The sequence below is a fragment of the Brienomyrus brachyistius genome, chromosome 10 (assembly GCF_023856365.1).
Source record: "Brienomyrus brachyistius isolate T26 chromosome 10, BBRACH_0.4, whole genome shotgun sequence".
In the NCBI taxonomy this organism is placed as follows: Eukaryota; Metazoa; Chordata; class Actinopteri; order Osteoglossiformes; family Mormyridae; genus Brienomyrus; species Brienomyrus brachyistius.
In genome coordinates, this window is record NC_064542.1 from 13,512,171 (window position 1) to 13,535,097 (window position 22,927).

The window sequence follows — 22,927 nt, forward strand, 5'->3', positions numbered from 1 at the left end:
ATACTGACATATTCACACTGGGGAGCACCACAAGGATCTATTGCCATTGCTACAATGAGCTGCTTCTTCCCCAGAATGTGTATATGAGTATGACTGTGAGCACACGTACATTCACAGTGAGGAAATAATCCGTCTGCTGCATGTTCACGTTTCTTGAGTTTGAAAGGTCCAGGCCTCCATAATTGATGAGGCTCACCTGACATGGACTTTTAAAAGTTATGTATTTTTACAGGGCCAAAGGTCAGGCTTACTTTGTAGCTCTGGGCAATAAATGTTAAGTTTCTTTGGGGCTGGCAGTCCAAAGACCCCTGTCCCACCCTATGACCACCTCCACTCCACAACCTGCCACAAAGCCATACTGCATGGTTACTCTGTGATTGAGAAAAGTGAGCCAAAGTGCCCTTCACTCAATGCCGCACTTAATGAAAACGCGCCTGCCCTTCACGAGTGATGTAAGCTTTACCTAAACTGCTGCACAAACACAATTCGCATTTTAATTATCAAATGCATCCAGGCACGGTTTGAAACTCCACACTTGGAATAAAAGCTTAGAATTTCAGCAATTTCATTACTGTTATGCTTCAAGAGAAACTGGGCAAAACGAAACTGTGAGTCTGTGTTAGTCCTTGGGTTACTTACAGTAGGTCACTGTAGAGGTGACTGTATACTTTTATACCAGTATATCAGAACACAACTCGTCGCTCTTGACATTTCACCCTCAAATCTAATTTATAAACCTTTCAGCTGACCATGGCTGTATATATCCATCCATTCAATTTCCATAACTGGTTATGCAACACAGAGTCACTTGAGCCTGTAGGTTATTCCAAAAACAACAGGGAATATGGAAGGCGACATCCTGGACAGGATGCTAGTTCATTACAGGCATGCACACAAACATTAATGCCAATTCAGACAGGCCAAATCATCTAACTGCATATTTTGGGACTACTGGGAAACCTGTGCAAGAGAAGAATATACAAACAAAGGCTAAAGATTAGCAGTGGACCAGCACAACAACACTGGACAAAAAAAGGGTCAGAGAGACGCCAGATCTTAAAGCGATGAGCATGAAATATGCACAAAATTCAGACTAACAAGGAACAGGTTAGTTCAGCTGACCACAACTAATAAGGAGAAGAACAAAACAACATATAAAAGGGACATTTCTCTCTTTGGCTGGAAGTTTGGGTGCCACTTTAGCATTTGCTCTACTAACTCAGTTCACGTTTCAACGTGTGCTCTGCCTGCTCAGCCCACAATATAACCCAGTGACTTCAACCCCCCTTTGGATTTATGCTGAGTATCTCCCTTAAATATTTGAAAGTTTAAGAATAAAGTGATTGAAAATGTAACACAATAAAATGCATATGTCACTGGAACGTATTTGCACTAGCACATGCTAAAGGAGCACTGGGGTGTCTTTACTTATTACTTTGCAAATTCAAGTCATCAGCAGGTATCACTTTTTAACTGACAATTTTTCAACGAAACAACCTACAGTGTTTTGGCAAGTATGTTCTGTCCCAAGCCACCCTTGTCCAGCTACGTACCAATAAAGCACCATGTCATGGTTTAATTCACCATGTCCTCACTGGCATATCTGCTGTGTGCAAGATGACCTGGGCCAAACAATTCATGGTTTTTCTTGACAATATGTGACTGAAACTCAAACCCAGGGAAACCAATCAGAGGGCAGTCCACAACATAGCATTGCGTTGTTTACTAAGGAAATTGGGACCATTTTCTATAAATGGTTCAAATAAGAAAGATTTCACAATAACATGTAAAAGTAAAGCAAAAAGGCATATATCCAAGATTACTGGGAATAACTATCCTTACCGTATTCTTGTTAGTGCAAGACTGTGTGATTGGGCTAACCTTGACCAGAGGGATGCATCCCTCCAGTATGTTCATCAGCAGGTGCCCAGGGTGACATGAAAGGGCAGGATCCTTGCCAGAGGACATCACCATTTCCCAGATGTGCAACTCTCCCTTACCTCGGTCCCTTTTAAGGATGTGAGGTGGACATCTAAAAAGCAAAAGGAGTGGGGGGTGTCATATTTTTTTCTGCTTGTACAAAGCACTGCACTTCAAAGCCAGCAAGCACCTGCAAGTCATGTAAGAAAAGACACGCATGGTAAACCTCTCATACTTAATTCTGTCAAACACGTTGTGAGACTGCAGGAAAGAAGAAATGTTCCAGAAAAAGTGCAAGGTCAGAGGACAAGCCCTTCTACTAATTAGTAATGGAGAATTAATTGTTAAGGATATAAAGCAGAATCTTTTCCATAAGGAAATTTAGAGCATACAGCTGTCTGGAATGTTGGCTCTGTTCGCCCAGTCTGTGTTCTACTAAACATTTACTTGTTCCTCTCCCCATCTATTCACAATCCCAGGAGACTGTAATCTTACATGTACATAGCTACAGTTGAACACATAGAATTTTGACCTATGGCTATTTTTTGGTTCATTTTTATAGAAATTTAATTAATATTTTTTTCTTGGATCCATCTCTTTATTTGAACTCTGGGTCAAGGTGGGTCAAGACACAATAGTTATTTTTGCAATGTGCCCAACTCAACACATTTTCACTGGAAATGCGCAAGGTTAAAAGTATACACCAGTTTTAACTTAACTAATACAGCACACATTGTGGAAAAAAAATACTCAGTTACAATCACAAGAATATTTGTAGCTCATAACTTCACACTATGGGTGTCACAGGGGCATGGATTCCCTGGCAGATTCCAGGGACCCCCCCACCCCTACCCTCAACAAATTCTATTTCTAATTCTTCAGCCCAGGCAGAGGGCCCAAGGTGACATTTTGGGGGGGTGGGGGGCAAAATCTCTAGCTACTGTATGCCCCTGCTTTACAGCCCTGGAAATGAACAGACCTAAGAATAAGAAACCCATATAAAGACCAGGGGCGGCATGGTGGTGCAGTGGTTAGCACTGTTGCCTCACACCTCTGGAACCTGGGTTCAAGCCCCCGAATGGTGTGTGAGTGTCCCCTGCAATGGGCTGGCCCCCCATCCTGGGCTGTTCCCTGCCTCATGCCCATTGCTATCAGGATAGGCTCCAGACCCCCCACAACCCAGAAGGATAAATGGTTTGGAAAACAGATGGATATAAAGACCACTTAATACATTTAATCGAATACACTTAAGTAGGCTGTCATCAGTTGTGTTAAACATCTATACTTATATCTTGCTGGTGTGACATCATTTTATTGGCTATGTCAGAAAAATCAATCACTGGCCTTATTTTTACAAGGTGGGTATTATTACTGAGACTTGTAAAGGGGTCATGGGGTACTAAAAAGTAGCTTTCATTCCTCAAGCAGATTTTGCCCTTTATAGTGATGTGAATATTCAATAATCTTTGAACCCTTATAAAGAGATTGAGAATTGCTTGTAGTGGAGTTTCTTCCCCCATTCTGACGAGCAGCAGATTATTAATAAGGTATCATAAGGTGTTAAAATTAACCAGACATTTAATGCTAAAAGGCCAATGCAACATGTAGCCTAACAGGTACATGTCTAAACCTAAACTACTATTATTGCTATACTAGATAAAATCAGGATGCATGTTAACCCAACCTGTTGATCAGGGATTGTCAACCTGACGTGTTGTGTTGATTGAGAACACGTGTTAAAATACCATGTCGCAGTTAAAAAAGAAACATCTAAAATATCCATCAAAATTCGCTATGGTGTTGAACCCTGTCGCTGAACAGAAAATGTAGACATACATCAATCAGGAAACACCTCGTTTGGTTTTGGCGTGTAGTATAACGGAAACCACTACATATCCTGTGTCTTTCGTTTTAAAAACAGTTTGGGGGAATTACTGCATTCTAGCTACTATCTAATGGGGCGCACATGAGTTACGAGAAGTCGCGTGCTGCAAGTCATCGCGAGGACAACCATAACTGCCGTTATTGACGGCGTTAGCTTTCGCTAAAACACAACTTCAGACATTCAGAAAATCTGCTTGCGCCCGTATTTACGTTCTCTGTGACAACAATAGAAAAATTGTCTGAACGAAGGACGTATTACATATTTTTGAAAATAATCGGGATATGCATTGTGAAACTTGGACGTCTGGTCACTAATTATGAAGGTAGCAGCCTATACCTGCATAACAAGTACCGACATTCCTGTTGGACCTGGCAAACGACATAATCTATCTTGCCAGATATCACTGGCAAACACACGCAGAAAACAAATGTTATATTACTGGGTATCACCAACCAGTTTGTAATTAAAACTGCTACTTTATATTCATATCCTCGCCTAACAGCCAGCTTTCATACTGCCGTCCAGGAAAGTGACATGAGGAAGTTGGAGTTTGCGCCAAGTCATATCCAGCAACCAATGAACTGGGAGATGTCGTCAGTAAGAGGCGGGCTCATTGGAAATTTCAAATTTTATTAGAAGCCAATCGAATTTTCTTTTAATACTACTAAACGAGTAAGCGTTCTCCGTTTTTCTTTCTCTGCCATGCTTCTGAACGAAAACAAAGCTGTGATTCATACACATGGAACGTTTAATAGCAATGGCATATAAAACTCAAGCAAAGTCATTTACCATCAATGCATTAATCTATGCAGAATATCAGACAGTACTGATAGTTGATAATCAGACAGTCAGTTGTATTGGTGATTTTATTCACGATGGCCCGCACACTATCTATCCTGCACATTACATGTAGCTTAAAAGCTATGTATTCAGTTATTATTTATATGGTAATCTGGCTTACTGTTATAGTTATCCATCCAGTACCATACATGTGCTTATAAAATGTATAACGTGTTATTATGTCTGTTTTACTCATATTTTTGTGCAGCCCTTGCCTGGTCACAGTATCACAAAGATACAGAGTTCAGTCCTGGATTCACAAAGGCCGATGAACTGAAAGGACATCAGGCATATGAATTATATTTATTTTTAGGCTAGTGCCATCTGAGTGCAGATATTACATCCCCAGATGAAAAAGGAAGTCGATTTTCATACTTGCAATCTGCTTGTGAGAAAAAGTTTATACCAGCAGTTCTGTAAAGGCATGTTTAAAGCTTAAAACTATAACTTACCAGGCCTAGAAATGCATAGAAAAAAATACTCAGAACGGAAGAGGTCTACCCTGTCACACACATATGCACACTTGCACGCACGGACAGATTTGAAAATACAGCTGGAGCTCTAAAACAGGAAGTGAACGCTGTCTTGTGTTCTCATCACTTACAGTTTCCGCGTGCAGTCTTTACGCAAACTAACTGATCTCTCATTAATTTCTGTCCATCCTTCCGTAAAGGTGAGTTTTGTCTGCTTTATCATTCAGATATCTTTACCTGTCGATTTACTTTGCATTACTTCCTTTTTCTGCCTAACAGTCTGTTGAGAAAATTTGGTTGGGGGATGAAGTGACACTGAAATGGCTGAATACTAATCAGAAGAGACCTAAAAAAATCATAGTTGAAAGGTTTTTTCTGAAACAGTGGATTTATAAATATAACAGGATATATATGTATTTAAAGGTGATCAGACAGATGCTGGAAACCAGCCATGGAAAATGTTTAATGGCTGATTTGGACTGAAATTGAGGTATTTCTGGGACTGTCCACACATTTTTACATGAAACATATGCAACCACTTATAAAGTGGGAGCTAGATCTAGAAAGGTTACCATAGTAATCTGTCTTTGCTGAGACCTGCTAACTTCCTGTGGCCTGTGTATAAAGTATGGCTCAGTCTAAAACAGTATGCATGTATTAATAATTGATAAGTATTCAGACATACTCCAGCCCTGGCAGGACAGGAGGAGGATGAGTCTTGGCAAGTAGATGTGTTTTAAAATGTCCGCACAGTACTGACCATATATTTATTCATTGGTGTGTCACTTTTCTGTGCTTCTTTGACAGCACTACGGACAGAACTGTAATGCTTTACAGCCTCTGGGAACCCAACATATTTCCCAGTAATCATGACCACTTCTCAGACGAAAGTAGCTTTATTTCCTGTTTGTCACATGACCAAGAACTGTGTACTGACGGTTTTCAGCGCTGCTGTTGACTGTCTCTCTGATAGCTTCTGTTTTCCTTCTGCCTCCTGTCATGCTCTACATAATTTAATGATATAATTTGGCTGGAATAGTTGCACATCCAGTCAGATGACTGAAAAGGAGATTTCAAGCTTCGTCTGGCAGTTTAAACTGGGCTCAGGGCAGTTTGTGTGACTAACAAAAGCTCTAGTTTGATATTGGAATTCCCTGAGTATGCTTTGGCTGAGTACTGTTCTCCCGCTATAAGTAGATGGCTGTGGATGAAGATTGGCTGAGCAGCCGACTCAGACTGTGCCAGCTGAACGCGGATTCGCTTCAGGGACACAAACAGGTAGGCCCTGCTGCGCACTGTGCAGATGCTTCCAGCAGGCACCAGGGGGAGACAAAGCTCTGCAGACTCAGGGCGCAAACCAGCCTGGAGTGCCTCTGACTGGACAAAGGGAGATTTACACTCATCTACATTGTAAATAAAGTTTTTAAGTACATTCGGTACCACTTTACAATAAGGCTCCTTTTGCCACTTGTAAATGGTAGCAACTCGTTAATAAAAAGAAAACATTTATGTGTTATAACTTGTTTAAAATTGTCTATTAATAATTTACATAGTGTTACAACCTAATTTATAACCAGATTATAAACCATTTATGAACCTTTTATAAATGAATTATTATTCTGTATTAGAAAATAGTGGTTTTATGGTGCAACCACAAATACATAGCATTGCCTTATGCACACTTCAGGATGGAATTTAAACAGGCCTAATCTGAGACCTAGACTGTGTCTTGCTTCTAGGGTTTATTGGGGGTGACTGTCAATTATCAGTCCTTCCCTCCACCTACATATGAAAAGTCCTCAGTCCTGAGATCACTTGGAACATACGCCCAGGACCTGAAGGATGCTGCTGGTAGGGAGGTAAATACAGGTCAGGAACTACTGGGGGCAATGAGAGATCAGATCCTCAATCAATTCGCCCAGACACTGGCCAGAAATGTCATGCAGTCTGCTAGGTCTCAGTTGGGGAATTCCGTCTGTGGGCCCCAAGAAGATGGTCAGGGTGAAGAGTGGGAGGCTGACAGCTCCCCCAGGTTTCCTGTTCTCATGGAGGACCATGCGTGGGGAGGCTCGCACAGTTCAGATCTTGCTCAGGAGCAGATGGGAGGTGAATGGGGGGTAGAGGGGGATGACGACGAGTCGACCTGTGATGAGGATGTCCTTGATTCTAACGCTGGCCTGCCCAGTGAGGGCTCCATTGACTACCCCAACCCTCCTCCCACCTCCCCCCTCCTGCCTGAAAGAGCCAGCAGCCCCGTAGTGTTCTGCAGGAATCTCAAACGGGGGCTGGCTAATGGATTCCGTCCTTCCCCACCACCCCCGACCCCCAAAGACTCAGTGCAAGGGAGTCCCACCTACAAGGAGGACAAGACAGAATTTGTGGCTCGGCTCCTGCGCTCGCTGTCCCTGGAGTGCATGCAAGGAGGCCTGAGTGTATCGAATGGTGAGCAAGATGAGGTAAGAAGAGATGCAGCCGCCCAGGCGGAGGTGCCCGGACTGTCAGAATATGCCATGCACCTGTCTGCGGAAATCATTGGCTTTCTTGCCACCCACAACATGGAACATCCAGAGGAGCCAAACGGAGGAGCACTCTTTGCTGGTAACCAGTCCATGTGCGCTCGCCGAGAACCTACTCCGTCTCCTGGATGTGACCTCCAGCTGGTGAACAAAAGCCCTGTGAAGACATGTATCTCCAGCAGGTCAATGGGCGACGCATCAGGGTACGTCAGAGTCCACGCATCAGCTGAGCAGTGCGTAGAGAGGGCTCTGGCAGCAGCACTCCAGGAGGTGGCTGCAAAGCAGGAGATGGGTGGTGACGCGTCTTCACCATGGAGGCATACCGTGGACATCATGCCTAACAGCAAGGCTCTAGGGAATAAGGAGGCCTCATTGGCTTCTGAATCTGGGAAAAACAGTCTGGAAGAGTTTGCAAGCGCTCTAGTAAACAAGGCTATGCAACAAGTCGTGCTTCAGATGCAGCTGGACCAGGAGCGGAGAGCACACCCTAATCCTGGAACCCAGAGCTGTGGCAGAGTAAGACCGATGCAGTGTGTTCCACTTCCTCCTCCCAGCTGCTGCTCCTTCGCTGCAGACGTAGCAGAGGAGGTGCTGAGGGGCTCTGTCTTAGAAGCTGCCAAGCAGGAAGTAGAAATGCGGACGAGCCATCGGGGCCCTGGGGGGTTAGAGATCAGGGCGTTGCTAGGCAGCCAGACACCTGGCAGCTTGCAGGTCCTGCAGGCCCTGCTCCTCTGGGCTGCCGCCTCCTACGTGGACGTCAGGAAGCTCCAGCTCACTCTGACGGACGTACGGCTTTACACGCAGGTACGCCAGAGCTGGGTCACTCGCTTATATTTACTGTGGATTTCCCTCAGCTGAATGTCACCACTTAACTAGACGTAGCTATAATGTACAACCCAATAATCCATCCATCCATTCTTAATAAATACCGAATTATGTTATGATGGTCAGGTGTTTTTAAAAAAGTGCTCCAGCAACCAATGAACACACATACATACACACGGTCACACCGAATGGGCAATGTGATGTCACTAAGTAACTCAAATAGCACGTCTTTGGACTGTGGGTGGAAACCTGAGTACTTGCAAAAAACCCACACGGACAAGAGGACGCCAGCTCGTGGCTGGAACCTGTTTCGAACCCATAATCCCGACAGATCTGTTTGCCTACCCGCCACGTTACTCTCACATGATTGTTCAATGCAGGAACCCAATGCGACACCAGCAACCCGTTGGTTGTCCCGAAACCTGAATAAATGTAGCACGTTATTGGCTCGTATGCCTGATTCAGTCCTTTGTGATTATAATGACAGATTCACAGCCGAGACCTAATCCAGGAGGGAAATTCCAAGCAAAAGAACGCACTTAGCGACCAATAGCATTCTCGTGCTCAGGGCTGGTCAAGCCATTAAGCACTCCAGCAACATTCAGCCCAATAATTCCAACTTTCCCGGTTCATTTTATATATCCATTCTGAGTATATATTTTGCATATCCAGTATATTCATATTCAGCATCTGTATATTGTCTGGGTGACACAAAAGTACCATAATGTGTTTATTGCTTTTACAAAGAGATGATGAAACCTTCATAACGGTAAGAGTTCAAAAGATTTATTGTCATTTGTAGAAGTACAATGAAACACTTGCTTCTGTACCTCCCTGGAGACATAAACAATATATAACGATGAAGAACAATAAACAGCAGTGGCAGAAAAGTGAACTATAGCATACAATATAAAAGCGACGTACAATATATACAGTAAAATACAAGTAGGATAACAAGGTACTGATATTTAAAGTGGCAGTGATTAATGAATAATAATGCCAATTGCCATGAAAATTAATTAACTTGCATCCTGTCAGCTGTCAGGCTAGGTTTGTAACGATGTTAACAGCCGCACCACTGATTACCGCTGTTTTTCCGTTCAGTTCTGCACCATAGCCCAGTGGGCACAGCTGACGGGCTGGACTGTGGGAGACCTGGTCGAGTCACTTGTGCGGTTTTGTGAGCAGCTGGCCAATGCGGAAGCCGGTCCGCATGACTCTGCTCTGCTGGAGTGGCTGGAAAAGCAACTGGGACAAGACAGCTGACTGGGGAAGCGGCAGAGCAAGGCGACGGACAGCACAGCCACAGAACTGACACAACGAACGGCAGCACCAACACCAAAAATAAGACTGGGTCAGTTGAGGTCTGCCACACATTTTTCAGTCCATCGTCACATAAATACACATGAAATGTCATTAAAATATTAGGCAGAAGGTGGCATAGTGGTGAACTAGCAAAGCCAGCACCCATGGGGCTGTTATGTACAGTTACACAAAATTTCACCAGTAAAATATTTAACTGTATAAATGTTCTAATTAAAAGCTTTTACTTTGTGTACCCTTACGTGTGTTTTCTTTCTGCCAAAGTAATTCATTTGCCACCCTCGATGGGCCACTTTAGAACTATCCAGTCCCTATGGAGGGGAACGGGAAGCACAGTACAGGATCAAAGCAGGGCAGAGATTTACACACCTTTCATGGTCACATGTTCATAATCATTCTGGAAATTCTCAATCTCTCAAAACCCGCAGATAATCTGTGCGGAAGGTTGCGGTCAGTACTGTGTTTACCAGACACAGTTTTCTATAGGCACTACCACGTCTCATAAAGCTAGTGTTTTTCCTGGAGCAAATCTAGTTAATTCCCTTCCGCATGGGTGTAATGGAGCTGTGTCAGCTTTTATGCGACTTCCTCATTCCACGTGGTGATGTCGCTTCCAGAGAAACCTGTGAAACCAGTGACTAACCACAAATGTTGCCTTAGGCCTAGTCCTATTTGTGAGAATGTGCTAATTATAACACACACTGTAGGGTCACTCCAAAAACTGTTTTACATGAGTAGTATCGACGCTTTCGGGGGGGAACCAAAGACTGCTGCGTGATGTAATATCTTCATTCACACGGTATTGTTTACACTGGATCCCGCCTCCCCAAAGGAACTATGTCACAAATACATAAGAATAGATTTAGCATTAAATCCAGGGGTTCATTTTACATTATTAGCCTCCTCAGAGGCGCTATCTTCATTGATATACATTTCTTCTAAACACCATCTTAATCCTCTCAAGCTTCTGGATCCCATCTTAGCAGTCAGAACGTAGATCTACAGCACCTGTGGGCAGCATCAGTTTGTGTCAACTTGCAATGACTGTGTCTCTAGGGTGGCATTTCTGCTGCAGTGAAATTAGAAAGCAATTCGTGTGAAAGCATTCCGGCAGAGCCCTGGGCTGTATCAGGAGAGTCATGTTGCAGTAACTCAAAGCCAACAGGCTGCCTGTATTATCTTATGCCAGCTGTTAGTATCAATTAAAACAATGATCTTGATGGGTTTGATATTCCAAATGCATGATATTAAACTACAGTGTTTGCTATGCAGCATCAAAAAAGACTACAACAGGTATGTTAATAATGTTAAAAAAGTGCCTGCAAGAGATATTAGACAGGGGTCACCAACCTGATTTATAGTATAACAGGCCGAGGGGAATGATAAAAATCATTTTCTAATGATTTTGTTATGTGAACCAAATACAAGATTTATTTATCAATATCCAGCATAAATCTACTGGTAATGAACAGCAGGCTGCTTGGCAAAGTAGCCCACGTTTTTTGAAAAAGGCTGTACGGTATTTACGATAATTTCCATGACATAATCTTGCCCTTTAGTCTAATTAAAACATGTTGATATCTCCTGGGGGGGCTTGCAATCCAGTTTTTTTTAACCATCAAAAGCCGGACTGTGGTTTACGCCACCATTAGTACAACATCAAAGAGGAGAGCGTGTAGATCAAGTGAGAGGAGACTCGAAGCCACGTCTGTACAGCTTCCCAGTGGAACAAACAAACGCATTAATAATAACCATACATCTACAAAATCAGCTGCAGACGTTATCTACTTTGTCGTAAATTATGTATGCTCCGTTTATACGTATGTTCCCGTGTAGTTACCCATCTCTGTGATCAAGCTTTTTGCCCCCAACCAAAGCCGGTTGTTTTATATTTATTTCACTTTCCTTCTGCCGAGGCGCCCTTTTCTGCAGTTCCTTATTGCCCACTACATTTGCAGTCTACGTGCGTATATGGCCTGCTTTTGACTCCTAGAATAATACAGGCTTTGGTTCCCTTTGTGAGTGCGGCGAAACCCCGAAAATAGTAAATACTTAACACAGACAGCTGTGGCTGTAATGTATATTTATTTATTTAAAAACCGAATCTGATCAGGCTTTTTAAACAGCTGAGTTACCCACTGGCTTATTTACTTCAATTATTTACTTTTGGTGTTCTTTATTTGTCTTGGCTTATCGGTCTTGCGTTTTGAGTTGTTCATGCAAAGTTTCTTGAGAAGCGAGAGTTCAGGGTTACCAGAGTACGGCAAAGATTTAAGATGAAATACAAGCAGTTACCAGGGCAAACGCAGGGCTGCGCTAGCAAGCACATCTGGCAACCTTGTCTTAAGCTTTAGTACCTTGAGGAAGTCCGAACCCGTCTTCGCAATCTCAGTTAGATTTGTTCTGCGCCGCAAAAAGACACACAAGAGTAAACCAACGTGGGAGAAGAAATACTGCCCTCCGACGCAGAAAGTTTCTTTACAGACTCGCAGACGGTTTCCTTCTTCATTGTGTTTACTTATTAGACGGGAATGCGATGGCTACTCAGAGCAACCAGGATTATTTCAGATCCGCGAGTAATGAATCGTCCTCATACATGATGGTTCCTACGAACAATCGGAGTGATGCGCCGTCCAAGCTGTGGATTGCAATGGTCGTTATTATTGTGGTGGTGCTGCAAATAGCCTCCACTACAGGAGTCTTTCTCTACTTGAACATGTCGATTTCTCAGGTAAGATGACAGTACATTGATGCCTATGTAGTGCCTATAGAAAAAAATACAACTCGGAGTTATTTAACCATCGTACAAGTAATACACGGTCCAAACAGACTCGTTTTATGCAGTTTTTGAATTATGCTTGATTTAGTTTTTTCTTGGATTGTATAACTGTATAATGAAATATCATGCTATCTCAATTTAATGACATGACAGCAGCAACTTGACCTGATAAATAAATGTAAGCTACGTTCAAAATATTCCCAACATAAGAACTTGTATTACTATAATCTGTTATTCTCAATTTACGTTAGGTTGTATGTCTGGATGACATATTTTGCATGTTACATATTAAGATATTCTTTTCTGCTAGAATTCAGTAAGGTTTACTTTCATTTCTTTTGTTATAATCAGACCTGCTGCCCAAATAAATACAAGATTAATTTCTTTTGGCGGGTTTTCCTGCGGTCTCTGCAACTGTTTCTGGGCAATATTGCTGCGTTAGAGAAACTGACAGATCAACTGGAGAAAACAACGGCACCGAAGTCATCGACTCTTTGTATAACAAAAATATAGGCGATGATCTTCTGACGGTACTCTTTATATCTCCGCCCTTTTCAATACGTTGCATATTAATGCAAGATAATTGATTTTGCTGTAATTGATATTGATTTTTAGACTAGCTTGCGTTCCTTATTGTGACGAAGTTTAATATATATTTGCTAGTTTATTAAACTGCCCTGTGGAAACAACTTGTGGCCTGGTACACCTAAGTGTATTTGTGCTTTTATTGCTGCAACAAATTAACAGACAGCGTTTACAGATGGAATATATACAGATGGAATCTGATTCAGATTTGTCCTGTCAAATAGCCAAATACATTCGCTAAGAACGCTTATTAGTTCATTAGAATTGTCGACATCCAGACTGGTAACCAATTTGAAGCTGAGAAATCGAAATAAACTTTTAAAAGTTTCAGCTTGAGAAAGCATTAGGATCCTGCCCAGAGTAAATGTGCATAAATGGCGAAAACGTTACTCTACTTTTTCCTGCTTTTTTTAGAATTAAAAAGTAGGTATGTCAGAGCACCTAAGTCCATGTGATTTTTTATTTATATATATTTTGTATAATAACATCCACGCGTTTAATTAAATAGTAAGGGCAAAATTACCATCCATTATCCTTGCATGTGAACCGATGATCTGGTGGAAAAATTGGTGGAATATCTTTAAATTAATCTCACATTATATTCTTCAAAGAATGGAAAGGAAGATGCCATTGGATTTACACTTTGTCCCTTTCTATAGGTAACGTTTATATAACGATTTAGGTTTACACGAGATAAAACTGACATTTTGACTACATTATATGATAAGTAATTCAGAAAGAAACAAGGATAGCTACAAAGCGAGGATTTTTTGTCATAAAGGCAACCCACTAAGCTTTATTTAACATACGTATTACATTTGTATTAACATTGTAATTAATAAACCATGATAATCACCATGCATTAAGCAGTAGTTATTGCCCCTTCAAAATATTTGGAGTAACCGGTAAATAGTTTTTCATTGAATAACTAATGTAAAATTTAGAAATTAGATTTTTAAATATACTGTCACTTTTATGTAGTTTACCGAAAAGAAAAACACACCTTTCCTCAACACTATTTGTCGTAGTCTATCGTGACAGGACTTGAAGTAATTTAGAAGTCCGTCTAAATAAGTTAAACCGGCGAACCAGCATTCTGCCCAGGATCACTACAGGCAATCTGCTAGCAAGCATTGCCGGCGCACCGCAGGGCATTCTGGGAGAAAGAGCATTGTTTTATTGTCTCCTTGGCGATGGCATCTACCGTTGCCCGGCACTTCAGTACATGCACTTGTCGTACAAATAATGGACGGCAGCTTGTGGGTTACTGTTCATGTCGCCATAAGATTGGGGTATATAGACTACCCCCAAGTTGGACCCATAGTCCAAAAGTCACAAGTCTTTTATTTATCATTTGGTTTGCTGGAGATCCCGGTAATAGCCAAGCTGTTTCTTCATTGTACGGGGACACAATTCAGAAAAATGGAGGGGAAGGGAGGGGTATCCAGTGCTTCCATTAAAACTGGGGAGACACAGACAAGGCTCTATGTCTGGCTGATCCTCCAGACACCGTCGAGTGACCAGGCGGATTTAGTCTGTCGGATCATTCCCTTGTCCTGGTCTTATGTGACGTGGATACGTCGTTCGCTGCTAAAAATAACAGATAGTTGAATATGTGTCTTTGGTAAGCTACTGGGTTTCTTCACAGCACAAGTCATTATTTCGCTTTTATTTTCTTGGAAAACACCTGCCAGAAGAAAATGTTAAGGGGGAGTCAAAGAATAAAACAGGAAGTCCTGAGGGCAGAATACTGACCCAGTAAACAGACCAGATGCAGAACAGCAACAGACCGTGGAGAGATGAGTGGGTTAGCTGGATACAGGGTTGGTAGGGGGGTGATCCACCCCCAGCCACGGTGGATCAGGCTAATGGACTCCAGGTCCCAGCTCTATAAACATACTTTAGCTTAGCATAAATATCCAGCACATCACTGTGGCAAGAACTGGTGTTGGCCAATGACAGACCCCATCTGGTCTCTCAGTCAGAGTGGCAACCAATGGCAGAACTGGCCTGCGACTGTATCAAAAAGGTTCAGCCAGTGACAGATTTTGTTTGTGGACACAACAGCCAATGACGGGCCATGTAGTAACATATAATTTCTCCAGGTAGCACTGTGATGTGGGGTAGCAGGGTCAGCTGGAGTGAGCTAACATCACCGCCGGAAGACCGTCTGACACATGCCTCCTGCACTCTGCATGTTTCTTCCTGGTTCAGAGATATTCTGGAAGGAAAGGACGTCTTTGGCTGTCTGGAAATTACTATATTGGGTGATGAGTAAGAACCCGAAGCAGGAAAACACAAGTTCTCACACAAAGCAACTCTAAACAAGCATTTACAAGCAAGCTGACGTAAATCCATTGTAAACGAAAGCAGCGAACAAACGCATCCCAGCTGTCAGTTCACTCAAGGTGCCCGTGACCTCGCTCCGTCCTTAATACGAGTCCAGCGGTGTGGCCGTAATTGCTACAAGCTTCAGCGGCAGTGGTGGATTAAGCAGTTTGGAAGGGGCTTCAGTGAGTCATACGAGTGCCGTGGGGTCCAGGAAGGAATCCCAGCCTGCCAGGCCGACCACATCTCTTCACAAACGCCGTGCAAGGGCCAGCAAACAGCTCCGTTTGCGCAAACCCTGTGAGAACAATTTATGGGCTCGTCGGGGGAAATAAAGCTATTCAGCTCTGCATGAAAGCAGGGGCCTCCATCAGGCAGTCTGTGCAGTGTATGGCCCCTCCTTCCTCCTCTGCCTGCTGGGCGAGTTAATCTTCACCTGTGCACATAGGTGTGCTTTGAACCTGACACTGAACCCTGTGTTTTCATTCCGCTTTGCCTCTCTAGCTTCCAGGAATCCAAACTGCAGCCACAGAGCATGGGGGTGCAAAATGCCCTCATCGCATTCACCCGCATGTTATTAGCTCTGCTTCTCCTCTTCCTCTCGCACTTCCTTGCTTCTGTTCATTCTTCTTTATCCCACTTTCCTTTCCTGTGCCACTCTACTCCGACCTCAATGTCCCTCAGAAGGTCACCTAGGGACATCTTATGAACTTTCTCGTGTGTGTCTCTGGGCTTTCAGAGAGCAAGACAGCTTTGTCAACACTCCTATGTTTCTGTGTGTCCAGGTCTGTCCACACGAATACTCACCCTGCTGATAAAGGGCTGTGATTTTGTTTTAGGAGAACTGACAACACTGAGGAGTCAAACAAAGATTAAAGTCCATGGGTAGAGTGGGCAGGGCGCCGGGTTGGTGTGGGGTAAAGTTTCTTTTGTTATAATTTGCTGCCGTTACTTTAATTCTATAATACGTGCCTTTAATCAATAATGCCTTTGTGCTCAGGCAGCAAAAAAGGAGCAGAGACGCTGCATGGCTGAGGGTGTAACTAAATCAAGTCTGGCAAACACACCGGCCTTGATGGCTCAGACCAGACAGAACGCCGGAGGATACAGATGATGCGGGCGTGGAAGCCTGAAAATTTACTTGGAACTGGAAGTGAAATCTTCACCATCTTAAAAAAAAAATATGGGAAGAGGAAGAAAGAGAATCAGATTAAATATCTGCCGGATTCTTTTGTAATTTTGTTTCTGGATTTTCAGTGATTTCTGCTTATTCTATTGGTCTTATAACCTTGGTATAGCAAAGGAGGCATTTTTAAATCCATACGTTCCTTAGCTATCCCCCCCCCCCCCCCCCCCCATGACCCTGACCAGGATAAGTGGTTCGACGATGGATGGAGGCACAGATGGATAAGCTGTTTGTTATTTTTTTGTCTTGCATTGAATGACCATTTTATATAGTTCTTCTAGTCACAACATCCAGTTTGCCGTCAGTTATGTTTATTGTCGAGGACTGGCGGTTAATTTTGCCATAGAAACCCTCTGAAAATATGCAAGACTGTGGAAATCCAATAGCCACAAAATTAGAGTATGTATAAATCTGGTGAAATATCTATCCATCTTCCAACTGCTTATACAGCAAAGGGTGGGGGGCAGCCTGGAGGGCACAGGGCAGGACACACACACACACACACACACACACCCACTAAGGGAAATTATAGAGGCGCCGTTTTTTCAAGCCAGATGTTTTTGAACTGCTGGTGGAAAGCAGTGTACCAGGACTAAATCCATACAACATAAGAAAAAAGGTATAAAATCCTCACATATGGGTGAGACCTATTTGGAGATATATGCGTGAAAAAAATCCATCCATCCATCTATCTTCTAACCACAGGGTCGCTGGGCCCTGGAGCCTATCCCAGGCAGCACTGAGCATACAGCTGGTAAACACCCTGGATGAGATGCACAACAAAGTAACAGTTGTGTTTGTACCATTTAATTCAATAGAATATTAATCATATAAATATATTAGAGCTGTTCTCCGAATTATGCTCCACCCTGGTCTGAAACCTGTCTGGCAGCTCGAGTTCCTTTACGACGCCAAGACTTGTGGGACCGACAAAGTATGTCTTAGCCTTATGTCCCTGCGCAGAAATATAGCAGAATCATGGTGTAATAAATGCTAGGCCATATATGGACGCTGCTTCTATCTGGCTGTCACGTTTATGGAGAAATGGGGCGGCGGTTTATCCCTAAAATCCATGCACAGACATACACACTCGCATGTGCGTGCACAGAGACACTGCCCCCCCCCCCCCCGCCACATGTGCATAATTTACTACTTTAAAAGTCTGTTTGGGGTCAGGCAGCATGTTCCTCCATCGCTGGGGCCATGCACACAGTCACTTGAACGCACAAGGACACACACACACGCGGGCTCTGCCCTGGAGCCCTTTCCTCCAGCTGACTCCCAGAGCGACTCGTCTTACAGAGGGGCCCCCGGCCCCCGTCGGCATGTGGCACGTTGCCTCTGACAGCCACGCCAATGCCGGCGATTGCACCCCTCCATCCTGGAAAGGCATTAACTGCTGGCACAGGAGTTGGATTTGTGAGCGCGGCCCAGTCGGGGAGGATCGCTGCCCTGCTCACAGTCTGCCTCCCCCCTCTGATTGACAGGTGAAGAGTCAGGGCATGGAAGAGGAGCTGCGCTGCCTCGGTCTGCTTAACGCGCTGGACAGGGATCACGATGTGCCCCTGGATCTGGCCCCGCTGCTGGGGGAGCCCTGCGTCAGGCTGGCCGAGGGGATCCGGGCTTATATCTCCAAGGTGGGTCCACACTGCATGCAATGCCCCAATCCCCCAATAAAAGCGTAACATTTGGTAAAATCGGCCTGATTTACGACTTTCCCAATGCAGGCCCTCATGTCGTAGAAATGACTAATTAATGTCAGATATACCCGAAGACTGCCACCTACCAGAGAGCGCAGCAGAAATCTTCGTCCAATCGGCACGCTCCCCCCATTTCCCCGCCCACTTTCCTAAAGCCAATCATTCCAGAGGCCATCAGCTTCCTCTTTTTGTCTGTAGGAGCCAGTGCATTTCCACCAGTCCTTCCCTTTCTCCAGGAGTCTGTTGACAGGCTTTTGTGGGAGTCCGCGGGGGGTGCCAACAGGCGGTCAGGGTGGGGGTAGGCTCAGTTCCCGATATCGGGCCTCTTTCTGTACCGAGTGGCTGCCGACCGGATCCGGCAGGGCCTGTGTGGCATTAGTGCCTCAGCAGTGTGGCGCCGGAGGGACAGGCGGCTCGTGGAAACCCAGGACAAAAGTTTTTTCACACGTCTTCAGTGACATCTTCGGCTATATTTGGAGCGGGGGAGGTGAATCAGCATTTTAAAAAGCTATTAAGTCCCCCCTGCTGTTTTCTGATGTTTGTCAGCCCTCTCACTAAGAGCAGTTGTTCCCAGCACACATGCCCCTTAGATTTAACCACCTTCTGCCATCACTGGTGTCTCTGGTGAGAGTAGATGTGCTGAGTGGGCACCCAGCATATGATCCAGCCCCACCTACACCCTCTGCTCCCCCCCGACCCTACCCCAGTCCCAAATCCCTTCCATCAACACCCACCCCTTGCCATCCCCTCCGCCTCCCTAGCCGCAGTCCTGGGCAACATCAGTGGCAAGTCCTCTGGTACTAATTGGCCGAGGCTGCTTTCCATTACCGGGGTGGTGTGTGTGTGTATGGGGGGGGGAGGGGGGGCTCAGGCCTGCCTTCGCCCCCCCGCTAATCTGAAACACATGCACCTCTTCTGAATAGAGGCAATTACGGAGCCCTGGAATGCCCTAGCTGAGCTAGCGAGCGGCTGGGAGACAAACAGCCGTGGACATGGCGCTCTCGTCGCACGAGGAACGCGGCCAGATGGAAGCCATTACAGAGACACTCCTCACGCTCCTTTTGCTGCTGAATATCACCCCCCCAGGTCCCTCAACACAGCTCCCCCACCTTCTCAGAGCAGAAGTAAAGATGGGGTGAGGCTTAGGCTGTTTGCATGGTGTTGCAATCCAGGTGTGTGGGGGAGGGGGGGGGGGGCTGTGTTTCACAGAGGGCCTGTGTTTGCATCAGCATCAGAAGCGCTGTGCTTAGGGACCCTTCCTGATTGGCTGGGTAAGCTGTGTGTGGCTTCATGCCTGGGGCCCTCCTGCCCCCGGGACACATCACTGGGTCGTGTTCATTGCTGTGCTGGGTCCTGTGTCAGGTCCTGTAGGAGTGGGGTGTGGCTCATCAGGTTAGGGCACTCTCATTATAATCAGAAGGTTGTTGGTGCTAGTCCTAGGATCAGCAGAGTAACTTAACCTTATTGATCAGAAAGTCACCGGTTCAAGTCCTGGGGTTGGCAGGGAGATCTCACTGTTGGGCCCTTGAGCATGGCCTGTTCAGGGACTGGCTGACAATGCTTTCACACAAAATGTATGTTACTTTGGATTAAAACCTTGGGGACCGCATTGGGTGCCATGCAGGCTGGGGAACCCTGACTGGCCCTCAGGCTGATCTTGGTTTCCCAGAAAGGAGTGTGTCCACGTGGAAGTCGTCAGTGCGCTCTTCGCACCGCTGTTCTGGCAACACATGGCAAAGTAGCCGCTCCCTCGAGGCGAACTGAAGCCTTAGAGCGATTTCTTGTCAACACACGCAGGGCGAGGCAAAGCAATGATCCAGAATCCAAAGCCTTACCCACCTAAACTGTTTGGCAAGGCTTCCCCAGGCCATCACCGCCCACGACGTGGAGCAGAGAGGCTGGCAGGCAGTTCAAACACGTTTAATGACTCAAAGGGCTAATATCAAGCTAGTTTACCAACACAAAGGCCTTATATCAAGCCAGTTCAATGAGGAAACAGAATACCAGAAACAACAGCTAGGGAAAAGATTAACCTCCATAGCTCTGGGTTCTGAACGTCATTAGATTATTGTTGGGGTGAACTTTAACCTTGGTACCAAGGAGCACTGCCATTACTCACACTTACCTGTATCCCTAGGGAAAACATTATTGTGTATCGTTATTTGTGTGATAAATAGGTGAGACACCTTGTCTACTGGTTATTCCTTCCCACTCCTTCCCACACACCTGTCATATGTTTACTGCCTTTAATATAATCTATATGCATTTCCTCATTTTCTTACAAGCAGCCATTGCCACTGTGTCCCTTAACAGCCGCGTTTGATGTTGCAGGTGACTGAGAGCGTCATCTCCAGGCACACGTTACAAGGTGAGAGGTCGCCACCTGGATAGAGTGCTCAGCCCAGGCTCCCTCACTGGGGGGGTTCTACGGCGAACTCGCTGTTGCCGTGGGGACATTTGCCTGCGAAGGGCGTGTCCCATTACTTAGCTTCTGCCTGCCAAAAGAACAATGTGACTCGAGCTCAAATTCCAACAAAGAAAATGTCAGACATCTTTCTCTCTGTTCACTTCACTGTATCTGTTCCTCACTCTGTCTCTCTTTATCTGTCTCAATCGCTCTCTTTATATTTCTTGTTCTTTCTCTCCATCTTCATCCTTCTTTTTCTGTCTTTTTTTTTCTCAGGCCATCTCTCCTTGTCTCCGTCTTTTTTCTCTCCCCCTCTCTCTCCATTCGACTCTCTCTTTCTCTCTGTTCGTCTCTCTCTCTTTCCCCGTCCTCGTCTTTCTCTCTAAGACAAAGTCCGGTTCATGGACATTGTATACTAGCTTTGATCGCTTGACCAGCCCTGATCATTGTGAGTGCAGATAAGCTCTTTGCTGATAGTCTTGCTATTTCCAGCTCCTGAACAATGTAATAAAAACATTGTTGGCATGCATGCACGTGCACACGTGCGTGACACGTCTGTTGTTTACATGGTTTTTCTGTGTCATCGTTGTCCTATTTTCAGAAGCGAGAAACCTCCCTCGCACGTCATTCAATGTGACGGGGTCGAAGTTTGTCACCATAGCAACGCAGAGGCCATCGGCCCACCTGACACTCCGGGACAGCAGTCTACAGGGTAAGGGTGTTTGTTTATATGTACGCATGCATGTGTCTGTGTGTGGGTTACAAGGAGAAATGGCAGGTTTGTGTGTTCACGTGAGGGAGAGGGAAAACGTGCATGTGTGACAGAAAATGTGTGTGTCTGGTTGTGTCTGTGCGTGTGAGATTTACACAGCCACAAGGATTAAGGAGGTTAGTGTGTCAGAGGGATGCGGTTTTGGGAGAGGGATTGGCCACCAAGAAAGGCAGGATCGGCAGGGGTGCTGTGCTGAGCGATTGAGATGTGCGGTGCAGTATTGAGCTAATCACCGAACTGGGGTGGGACGGCCCAGCAAAGGGTCAGGTCCCTTGATCCTCTGGAATAGCTCAGCGAATATTCATGCATTTGCTAATAAAGTTTCATAACCAGAGAAGTGCAACAGAACCCAGATCGACATCTGCTGCTCATCTGTACACAGCTCTCCTGGGGTCCTTCAAGTCCGGCTTGGGGGAACCGGAATGCGGGGTCCAGTCTCAAATCGGTTCCAATCGAGGAATGCGACTGTTTATTTATCTAACCCCCTGCCTGCTTGGTCCCATTTTTTTTTTCTTCTTTTTCCTCATCCTACCTCCTTCTGTTATCATCCTCAGGGTCTTCCCACCAGTTCCAGACCCCCCAAGCGGACCTGCACCAGTCCTGCCGCCACCAGGTTCGCTCCTGGGGGAACCAGAGCTTCGGCTCTCACTTGTACAACATGAGCCTGGCCAACGGGCGGCTCCGTGTGCCCCAGGATGGCCGCTACTACCTGTACTCGCAGGTGTACTTCCGCTACCCGACACCAGGCGAGGGCGACCAGGACGGTGGCAGCCACCAGCTGGTCCAGTGCATCTACAAGAAGACCTCGTACCTGCGGCCCATCCTGCTGCTGAAGGGCGTGGGCACCAAATGCTGGGCACCTGATGCAGAGTACGCGCTGCATTCTGTCCATCAGGGGGGGCTCTTTGAGCTGCGGGCGGGCGACGAGGTTTTTGTCTCTGTCTCCTCCCCCAACATGGTGCACGCTGATGACTCCTCCAGCTACTTCGGTGCTTTTCGCCTCGACCTGTGAGCGTCGGCTTGGGGAGGTAAGCGGGGGGGGGGGGGTTGGGCGGGGGCTGGAGACGAAGGCTGGAGGGCTGCCATCAGCACTGTTTCCTACAAAGGGATCTGATCGTGTTTCTTCTGGGGATTTATGTAAACGTGACAGAGATCTTTTGACTAACGAGATTCAGACGTTCTAAAGTCGGCCCGCGTGGCAAACGAGGAGCTGTGAGAAGGCTACAGCTCTCGCTTGACTGGCGGGCGCCGATGCTGCGGGTACCCCCACCCTGGTGCATCTCAGGATGAGAATTCCACGGGCCAGTAGGCCGTCGGCTCGAAAGGCAGCCAGAACCTCCAGCAAGAGCGAGAGACAAGGAAAGTGGGAGGCTCCTCTATGTGGAGGA

General features: G+C 45.5%; 2 protein-coding genes across 4 annotated transcripts; both read left to right on the top strand.

The window, feature by feature from the left end:
- The first annotated feature begins 5,053 nt into the window (after nt 1-5,053).
- Nucleotides 5,054-10,017, top strand: si:dkey-171c9.3 (uncharacterized). 3 transcript variants are annotated; one of them, XM_049029420.1, is made up of 5 exons: nt 5,056-5,318; nt 5,542-5,608; nt 6,316-6,396; nt 6,858-8,438; nt 9,564-10,017. In XM_049029420.1, the coding sequence occupies exons 3-5, from the start codon at nt 6,316-6,318 to the stop codon at nt 9,723-9,725; spliced, it is 1,824 nt and encodes a 607-aa protein (XP_048885377.1). In that variant the 5' UTR covers nt 5,056-5,318; nt 5,542-5,608; the 3' UTR covers nt 9,726-10,017. The 3 variants fall into 3 exon arrangements, 2 of the variants coding, with proteins under 2 accessions (XP_048885377.1, XP_048885376.1); XR_007400482.1 differs by lacking the exon at nt 5,542-5,608 and having other exon boundaries at nt 5,054-5,318; nt 6,858-9,228; nt 9,564-9,685; XM_049029419.1 differs by lacking the exon at nt 5,542-5,608.
- A 1,925-nt stretch (nt 10,018-11,942) lies between these two features.
- On the top strand, nt 11,943-22,562 carry tnfsf10l (TNF superfamily member 10, like). The gene is made up of 5 exons (XM_049029572.1): nt 11,943-12,513; nt 18,148-18,297; nt 20,692-20,728; nt 21,369-21,479; nt 22,094-22,562. The coding sequence occupies exons 1-5, from the start codon at nt 12,319-12,321 to the stop codon at nt 22,549-22,551; spliced, it is 951 nt and encodes a 316-aa protein (XP_048885529.1). The 5' UTR covers nt 11,943-12,318; the 3' UTR covers nt 22,552-22,562.
- Nucleotides 22,563-22,927: the final 365 nt, after the last annotated feature.

Excerpts from the sequence above, each read along its gene's own strand:
- si:dkey-171c9.3 (XM_049029420.1), top strand. The coding sequence starts at position 6,316 with ATGGCTGTGGATGAAGATTGGCTGAGCAGCCGACTCAGACTGTGCCAG. Across the intron at positions 6,397-6,857 it reads CGCTTCAGGGACACAAACAG|GGTTTATTGGGGGTGACTGT; the intron begins GTAGGCCCTGCT and ends TCTTGCTTCTAG. Across the intron at positions 8,439-9,563 it reads ACGTACGGCTTTACACGCAG|TTCTGCACCATAGCCCAGTG; the intron begins GTACGCCAGAGC and ends TTTTCCGTTCAG.
- tnfsf10l (XM_049029572.1), top strand. The coding sequence starts at position 12,319 with ATGGCTACTCAGAGCAACCAGGATTATTTCAGATCCGCGAGTAATGAA. Across the intron at positions 18,298-20,691 it reads TCCGGGCTTATATCTCCAAG|GTGACTGAGAGCGTCATCTC; the intron begins GTGGGTCCACAC and ends TTGATGTTGCAG. Across the intron at positions 21,480-22,093 it reads CCGGGACAGCAGTCTACAGG|GGTCTTCCCACCAGTTCCAG; the intron begins GTAAGGGTGTTT and ends TATCATCCTCAG.